The sequence below is a fragment of the Oryzias latipes genome, chromosome 11 (assembly GCF_053564925.1).
Source record: "Oryzias latipes strain Hd-rR chromosome 11, Olatipes_Hd-rR_3.1".
Classification (NCBI taxonomy): domain Eukaryota; kingdom Metazoa; phylum Chordata; class Actinopteri; order Beloniformes; family Adrianichthyidae; genus Oryzias; species Oryzias latipes.
The window spans coordinates 23,825,111-23,834,354 of NC_136247.1; the positions used below are offsets into that span (position 1 = coordinate 23,825,111).

The window sequence follows — 9,244 nt, forward strand, 5'->3', positions numbered from 1 at the left end:
AATAATCACACAATAATTAAATTGCATGACAGCACTAATCGTCACTGTTGTTTGCCAGTTTTTTTAATTCAAGTTTCCCTTATCTGAAATCAAATTTTCAACATTTCTTTGAAGTTTAAAAAATATTTTTCTAAATTTACAATTTGGATTTTCAAATATTCAATATTTCCTTCAAGTTTGTAATTGGCTTTTCATTCACTTTAAAGAGGATTTGACCCCAAAATCCAGCCTAGTTTGTATGAAACGACCTCTGACTGTTAAACATAAATTCATGTATTTATCACTTACTCAAAAATAAACCATGATTATTCCTCCCAATAAAGTTGAGTTATCTGATTCACACAAGATAAAAGACAAGAAAATAAAAGCATGTTTTTGAAAAAATAAACAGGAGGTCAAAGGATAAAAATGGATCTAAAAGGTTGTAATAAACTGTCAAAGTTTTGATTATAATAATGTTTATTTGTTGGTGAAACTTACATAAGATTTAACATTTGACTTTTTTTCCAATAAATTAATTTAAAAGTATTTATGCAGTTAGGTTTTCTTTGAGCAGCACAGATCCGGCTAATCCGACTAATCCGGCTTTTCAAATTAAAACTGAACTATTATCAAAATCCTTAAATACTCTTGGACAATATCGTTTTTGTCACAAGAACAGGCAGACGGCTGGATCCAAATGCAGCAGGTTTATTAGCTCAGGTCCACAAAGCTTAATCAGGGTCAGGCAGGCATCAGAGGGGAGACAGGTTGGTCAAAATCCAGGCGAGGGTCAGGGCAGGCAGCAGACAATCAGAGTCAGCAGACAGAATAACGCTCGGTGATGAAGGCACAGTGGCACAAATAATACTTCACACTGAGCTGAGCTCAGTGCAGAGCTTAAGTATGCTGTGGTTCGTTGAATGAATAAGAGTCAGGTGTGCCGCATCCAGGAAGTGTGGTTAGAACTCTGGAGACGGTGACCAGAGAAAGAGACAGAGCCCTGACTTCTGACAGTTTTCTATCGTTTTGCACTGAAGCTGTGCGCGTTTTCACGTTCAAACCCGTTTTTGTCCTTCTGCTCTTCCATCAGATAGCGACGGCCGGAGCGAGGGTTCCTGTGACAGCGTTGCCTTGACACAGAAGGTGGCTGCACTGTGAATGTGAGGGGAAAAAGAAAGAGATTGCTTCCAGATTGCCCAGGCACCAAAAAACACAAAAACCACATAAAAAAGACACTTTTTTTCATTTCCCACCTGGCCCACAAGAAGAAGAAGAAAAAGGAGGTGCAGTCCTGACGGACGGAGGGGGATGAGGGGAACTTGTTGGGCTCGGTGCAAAGACGTCTGGGAACCTGGCTAAAGGGCTGGGCTGAAGCTTGAAAAGTTTCTCAAAGAAAAATTCTCATCCGATTAAAAGAAAAGACAAAAAACAAAACAAAAAAAAACAGCAAAAATCCGAGAAAAAAGGTGGTTGCGGAGGTAGATGATGAAGTTTATTTTTTAATTAGAAAAAGGGGAGTCAAGTTTGAGATACACAGAGATTGTCTTCCTCAGATATTAAGCTACAGTTTCTTTACAGTCTTTTTTTATGTTCTAGTGTTCAAACTTAGTTTTCTAGATGTATTCAAAAAAAAAAGTTCCTTTTCTTTTCTTGAATCTTCATGGCCTTAATTTTGAAGGGCGGCAGAAACTTTTACTTTGAAAAGTCTGACGTCTCGTTGTGTGTGTGGGGGGGTCGTTGGGAAAGCAAACCGTCTCTTGGAGCGTTCGGATCCAAGATTTTGAATGAGTTGCTCTAAAGAGGAAAAACAGAATCTATCACATAAGCTGTACAGATTTAATAGAGATAAAAACTTGTTTTCCTTTTCTTCATTAGAAGAAAACTTTGATAAATATTATGTCAGAGGTAACTAAATGTCAGAAGTAAAAAAAAAAAATGTCTGTTGTGGGAAAAAAAAGACTTAAGTGGGGTGGGAGGGGCTAAAGCATTGAAGAGATTTTTCACAAAGAGGAAAAAAAATCCGCAGACGAACTGTGGATGCAGTCTTCTTCTTCTTTTTTTTTTTTTTTTATTATCGTTATTATTTGACTTGGCAAAGTTGCTGTCGAGGACATTAGTGCTTTTTATCTGCCACCTTTTTTAATGAGCTTTTTAGTCCGCTTTGCTCGTCACACCGCAAAAGAAAGAAAACGACAAAAAAAAAGACATAAAAAGGAAAAAATTGACACAAAAATCCTGGCAGTGAAATAAAAAATTAAAAAAAAACAGTAGTTTCTGTAGGAGCTTATGGTTTCAACCAATCAGTGCAAAAGCAATAGAAGAAATTGTTGACAATTTCTGTAGTTGTGGATCAAATGCAGCCCACAGACGGCCATTTTTATACCAAAGATGAAGAGACACTCTGAACCAGTTTTTATTTTTCTTTTCATTTTCCTGTGATGTTGTTGTGGATGTCGTTGTTGATGTCGTTGTTGCCGTTGTTTTTTTTTTTTGGACCTCGTTGGCCGGACCACTCCCTCTCCTCCTTTTTTCATGCGCATAAAAACACGCCGCAGTTCAAACTGGTGCCACTTTTAGGACAGTATTTTAGCACTACTTCCTCTGGACCTCATCCTTGTCTCCTTCTGTTCGTCTCGTCTGTGATGCTTCCACGCTTCCTGCAGGAACTCCGCCTCTATTTAAAAAATCACGCAGGGAAAAAACCTTTAGGAATCAGACACAGGAATGTCGCATGATCCGCTCCGGCGTCCAACACTCATCATGTCACGCCTCTCTGAGATTTCTGTCTCGGTTTTCTGACGGTTTTCTCAGAAAGAGAATGTTTTTTTTTGTTATTTTTGGTGTTTTCTCTGATCCCCGCAACATTTGCCGCTTAAAGTCCCACTCCGATCATCTTCTGCTCTATTTTCTGAATCAGTCTTTTACTGATGATGATGTTGTTTTTAGCCAAAATCCAAAGGAGTTTATTAGAAATATACCTCTGAGATGTGTGCGGGACTGTTAGTGCGGAGTAAGCCCGTCCCCCCTTCCCATCTTCCATCTGTTTACGAGCTCTCTTGCTAGCCAAACGTTAGCAGTGCAACAAAAATGGCGAGCAAAACAAAGACATAGATCTATTTGTCTGCAAGCAGGATGCATCAGCAAGGGGCGGAGCAGGGAGCTTGTGGCTCCGCCCATCATATTTTTTACATCACAAATTGATGCTTTTTTTCATCTGCTCCTGATTTACAACAATTTGAAGGAAAGAAAATACTCGAACGCAATTTTAACCTTAACCCTATTATCATCAGAAAAATGCCACAAGAAAAACGTCACCATTTTCATCGGAGTGGGTCTTTAAAGAAATGCAAACAATTACATTTGCAATGATTGCATAAACTTTACGGCGCCTCATAGCTTCCTGATAATGCATCCATGAGCCCAGAAACATGTATGAAAACAGAATTTAATCATCCTAAGAACTTTGCTGCACAATTGTGTCTTCAGATTCATTTCTGATGCTTTGTTCGCAACAAAAAGAAATTCTTTCAATTATTCAATTTGACACAAAAAGCAGCAGCTTCTCCTTTAGGAGGAACGTTTTTGTTTAAGGAGGTAAAAATTCTCAACTTTGCTTTTTACTGACTTTTATTTTAAGCTCAAGTGAATCACCACGAACAAAACTTTTCACACTTTAGCTCACTTTTATCGGAGTACAAAGAGCACAAGTTGTTCGAGACCAAACCACATGGATCCCAGTGATCATGTTGGGCTTTTTTTCTGTCACATTTTTTTTTCTGCCTAAAGTTTGACTCTTGGAATCCAACAGATGGTTTTTTAATCAGAGCCATGTGGGAAAGGCGGATCCCTCGTCGCATCCTTGAAGCTCCCTGATGGAAATGTGACACGTAAAGCTGACGGCTCTATTTTCCTAAGGAACGCCCGATGACGGCCCCATTTCTGTTCCTCTAATCTAGAACGCTCAGCTGGTATCTCTGCTTCCAGCGATCCGATAAAGAAAACACTATTTTCTTCAAACCTCCCGGACCGATAACCTCTTGACTTTGGCCGCTGTGATGTTGACGGCAGCCGTCGGAAGCTGATTGTTAAGCTCACAAAGTGGGCACCTGGAAACCAGGCAGCTTCTCCGCTCAGCACCTTCTCTGCAGAGTGAGATGACATCACTTCCTGCCATCACCGTGACACTAACAAGGCATCGCAGGGGCGTGTTTAAAGCCAAAAAGAGAGCCATCGTCCCTAACACCTCCCTGATTGTTTGCCTTGTAAAAGTTCAGTGCACCTGTGGGAGCTAAGTGGGCTCCTCAGCAGCCATAATAAGACGTTGATGGCAGTCAACGTGTCACTTACACCCCTCATTATCTCAGCAGGCTTGCACAAACAACCTGGTCTCCTCTGATCTCGGCCTTTTTTCTCTGTGACTTGGCATCTGAGGACCGTCCCTAAGGAAAGTGCCTGCAGCCTCTTCAGCCGCTCGCTCTGCTCCAAAAACACCATTAGTGTGCTGTACCTCAGCCGTGCTCCTTTCGCTGCCCCCCCCCCTTGCCCCCTCCCTCCGAGGTTTCTCCTCTTCATTGGATGCTGGAGATGCAGAACCACAAACCAATTGAAGTCTGTCTGGTAATGAGGCTTGACGGGCCCAATTTGTCTCCCTCTGGGGCAGCGGGATCCACTCCGGTGTCGCTCAAAAGCCCCCTTTCTCCTGAACTGAGGGAGTTCTCTGTTTGCTGACAACTGCAAGTGAGCGGTGTGGTGGTGGGGGGCACAAAATAGTCAAACATTGAGTGCCTTTTAACAAAAGCTTTTAAAAGATTCCACGGTAACCTTCTGTCCCTGAAAAAAGCACATGGAGCCTTTCATGAGCACGAGATCGGATAACCCGGAGAAATCCGCTGTTTGGAAATGGGATCATCAGAAGGTCCATGTTTAATGCCCTTTCACCTGAACAGGCGCTGTGGGGTTTGGGGTGGTCCGGGCCCGTGGAGCGGCCACATCTGTAGAGGAGTGCCGGTGTGTCTAATGTCACAAACACACCAGGCATGTGAAGCTTTTAGCAAACGGTTTGGTTCGGCATCCACAGAAAAAAAAACCTTTAAAAAACTTTTTCGGACAACCCTACGCCTCCAAATGCCTCAACAATTAAAGGGGTAGGAAGAAGCAGTAGGGGTAGGGGAAGAATTCGCATTTGGCCTTGGTGTCATAGAATTTCGAACGGAAAACAAACCACAATTATTTATTTCTCCTTTTCGATCAGTTTTTAAATGATTGGTACTTCTGTGTTTTGAAAGGACACTAAGCAGACGTCACTACCAAATCCGAGTCCCTGATTGGTCAAAGTTCAACTGGTTTAACTTTTAATGCACGTTCAATAGCTGGGCGTACATTCGTAGAGAACGCAAGAGACATAGACGTTTCCTTGAATGTGGTCGTTTGAACGCGCGTTTGCCGAGGCCGGTTTGAATGTAACTCAGTTCCTTTGAGGTTCATACGGCCACCTTAAGGGACATCATGGAAATGGAACGTACCATTGTCGTGTATAGTCAAACATTGTGTATCATGAAGTATTGGTGAGAATAGTGACAGTTACGCGCAGCTACGACGTTCGGGTACCCCTGTCGTACGGCGTCCACGTGTATGCACAGGGTGTGCACATGAGACGCAAACATATCGCACAAAAACTACCCTCTGATTGTTTAACTTCCTCCTTTCTAACAGTCAGGCTCCATGTAAAGTTGTATAAGTGTTCACTCCAACCTGTTGCCTGCTGCGAACTACTGCAGCATCTTCAGGTTCATTGAGGGGTCTACGATCTTCAAATTTCCTGTGGGCTGTTGGGCGAAGGTTTTGGCTCTTTATGTGATAGATTTCAGAAACCTACTCACATGATGTTAGACGATCAGATCTTCTGCCGGTGTGTTGCAGGCAGGCGTACCACCCGTCGTAGCAAATGTGGCGACCAATTCGTCCGCAGGGAACCACGACCGCGCAGACATGAAACTCCAAAATAAATCTGCAAAATATCAGCTGTTGAAGGAGAAACATCTTAACCCAACGTGTCATTGTGTGATATCAGCTAAAGGACATTGGAATGTTCTGTCTATACAATGGGATGTTCGATGTGCACGTATCCGTTCTTTTAGAGAAGCTTCAAAACGTCCTGATGTCAATTTTACGGAGTAAATCTGCTCACTGCTGCTAAAAAGTCTTTCCACTGATTTCTTTGCAGAAACTATTTGTCTCTGAATTTCTTCAGTTCAATTGATGACAAACAGAAAGACGTGAATGAAGCTACTTTACCTGCTGAAGAGTCTGTCTTCCATCGACTCCTAAAGGTCAGAGGTCGCGTCTACCGTCACTCCAGACCATCTAAAGACCATCCAGCTCTCCTTCTTGAATTGAATCTGCCTGCCAATAGCGTCTGCTGTGTCTCCTCTCAAAGCTTTCATCTGCCGGCGAACCGGCCTTTTGGCGACTGTGGTCTTCTTTCTGGACGTTTCTCTGGAAGTCTAATGGGAGACCAGAGCTGCTACACCCAGACTGAACACGTTTTTGGTCGTCTGTCTGCATTATTGAATTACTGAGAAGATCTTTTTTTTTGTAAAAACTTAGTTTTTGAGACTTTCTGCTGCTGTTTCAGAGCAGAACATCCAACACGTGGCCAAAAACTCAGTCAAAAGGATGTTACGGTACAGAGTGATTGGAGGAAAAGCTGCACAACCAACAACATCCGCTCTGCCTTGTTACTTTTCAGTAAAGAGAGACATTGGGGCGGATGTTTGTGATGGATGTTTTACACCAATTGGTACCCGACAAGCAGAAATGGCTTTTTCCTAATAGCACAACGGCATGATGTACTTTGTAGGTATAAAAATGCCTCTTGGAATTCTGCAGACGGCACGTCTGCAATCCTAAGGAAGCGGAGGCAGAAATCAGTCGGCGCCTGCGTCAGCACAAAGCAGGAGTCGGCTTTACCGGGAGAGGAAGGGCAGGAGAGGAGGAGGAGGAGGAGAGGCCGGTCATTAGCGCTTGTTGCTGGGCAAACGCCGTCCTCGTCTGCAGTTCGTACGCCGACATCTTCTCGATACAGAATTGAAGATGGCGACAAGTGTGATCCATCACGATCCAGGCCGCCGTTCTTCTTCTCACTTGCTGCTGTCGCAGCCGCAGTCCGTCAGGTTTGAGCGCAGCTGCTGGTCGCGGCTCGCCACGTCCTGGGCGCCATCGATCTCATCCGTCCCTCCTTTAGCATCTGTACCTCTGAATCTGCTTTGATGAGCTGGTGACACTTTCTTACCCTGCCTCCAACCAAATCACCTGACAGGTGAGGGGAATCCTGATCTAGTTTAGATCGGTTTGAAGGAGAAGGCAGAAGGTTTCAGGGCTGAATGGCGTCCTGTTGCAGTAAAGTTTATGCAATCATACTTTAAGACCTCAATTTGCTTGAAGTTCCACTCCGATCAATTTTTGATCTGTTTTCAAAGCGTTCCCATTAGGATTATCCCGTTTCTTCTTTTTTTTTGTCATTTTCTAGTTTCTGCAGAGCAGCAGGAGTTCATTAAAAATCGGAGTTGTGGCTCTAATAGAATCTTTTTCCAACAGCATTTTTTGTCCACTCCTAAATCCCACTGATTGATTTTTGATGTCTTCTATCATCAGAAAAATGTCACGAGAACACCATTTTCATCGGAGTGGGTCTTTAAAAAAAAAGGATTTGATCTTCAATTTGATGCACCAAAACAGGCGAAAAGGATTCATTTCTACTTTCGTTCAGTTTTTCATTCATCTCCAGACTTCCATCCATCCGTCTTTCTCTTAAGGCAAGGTGCTTTTTTTCCACTGCCTGTCAGTAAAAAAATAAAAAATCCGTCCTTCCGCCTCCATTTTTCCAGAACCACTGCCACCTCAGTGTCAAAACCGCGCTGATCCGGCGCAGTCCATGTCATCCTGGATAGCTGTGAGGATCTTTCCGGTTCCTCCTCTGAATGGACTCAGAACCATTCCACACTGATTGTCGTTTGTTTGCAAACCAGTTGTTCAGAGTTACTCTTGCAGAATGTCTCCCACTGCAGAGGGTGGGGGGGTGGGGTGGGGGCTGTGGCTCAATAACTCATCGCACTTTCCAACGCTCACGCAGAACGCAGCGGGGGGAAATTGCCCTCCACTCCCCCCCACAAACCGGGCCCTGGGCTTTTAATTGATGCTTTGGTCCCCCTGTGATGAGAGCCATCGATTGGCCACACAGCCGCGGCTCTCCTGGAGTTCAAACGTCTCCCTGACAAACACAGATTCTGATCAACCGCCAGGAAAAAGGCCACCGAGTGGTTGCAGGGTGGCGGGTGCAGCGCTGGGGGGGCTCATTTACCAGATAAAAAGAGGAACTATTTATTAAGACAGCAGAGCGGTTCTTTTTTTTGTGTGTGTTTATTTTTTACTTGCTTTCAGCGCCGAGGACGACGTGGTCCCGCCTCGCACACGCTCCTCAGTGTGTGAGATCTTTGAAAAACTATATGTACATGTGTGGATGTTAGGATTCGACTTGGGTTTTTTTTAGTTGTTGTTTTGTTTTTGTTTTTTTTGTTTTTCTCTCTGATGAAGCTTTCAATAAAAAAATCTGGAAAAATCCGCCGGCAGTGCCGTTATCTTTTCCCTCCTGAGCGACTGCCGGATCCCATCAAGAGATTATCATTCCAGAAAGGTCTGTGCTGAAATCCGCTGAGCGTTCCTCCACCCCCCACCATTATCTATATGACTAAATTGCAGAGGGAGGCAGGAGGAGCCTGTTATTACCATCCAGGCTGGTGGCACCTGCTGCGCGGTGACCTTGGGGGCCCCCACATCCTCTCATAATTACAGTCCCTGCAAATGGAGCTAATGCATCTCAATGGGACCCCCTCACACGCCACACACACGCGCCACACACAGCGCTCACATGCACTTGATTGGGCATAAAGTGGTCATAATCAAAGACGAGGAGTCTGCCGCAGGAACAAGTGGATCAATGGGAATCAATCTTCCTCTTCGCTCCTATTTAGGCCCAATCAATTGTCGTCCTTGTCAGCGCCGTGCCGGGACGCCCGTCGATGCTGCAGCCTGAGACGGATCACGGGGACGGAGGTGACCGGTGAGCCGAATGACAAACGCAGCCTCTTTGTCTCTGTGGAGATACAGCAGAGATGCATTCACGCCGCATTCCAAACGATTATGCAGAGGACGTTTCTGGGATTTTCAAGAGCCTGAGAGCCGGTTTGGACTTAACAGCTGTTAT

General features: G+C 44.2%; 1 protein-coding gene across 4 annotated transcripts in view; it reads left to right on the top strand.

Moving 5' to 3' along the window:
- The window catches only part of rbms3 (RNA binding motif, single stranded interacting protein), a 365,348-nt gene extending 356,747 nt beyond the window's left edge, over nt 1-8,601 (top strand). For all 4 annotated transcript variants that reach the window (XM_011480740.4, XM_011480741.4, XM_023959618.2 and 1 more), the window contains one exon: nt 1,073-8,601. In XM_011480740.4, the coding sequence (XP_011479042.1) occupies nt 1,073-1,076 (4 nt within the window). In that variant the 3' untranslated portion in view covers nt 1,077-8,601. The remainder of the gene's footprint in view (nt 1-1,072) is intronic.
- The last annotated feature ends 643 nt before the right edge of the window (nt 8,602-9,244 follow it).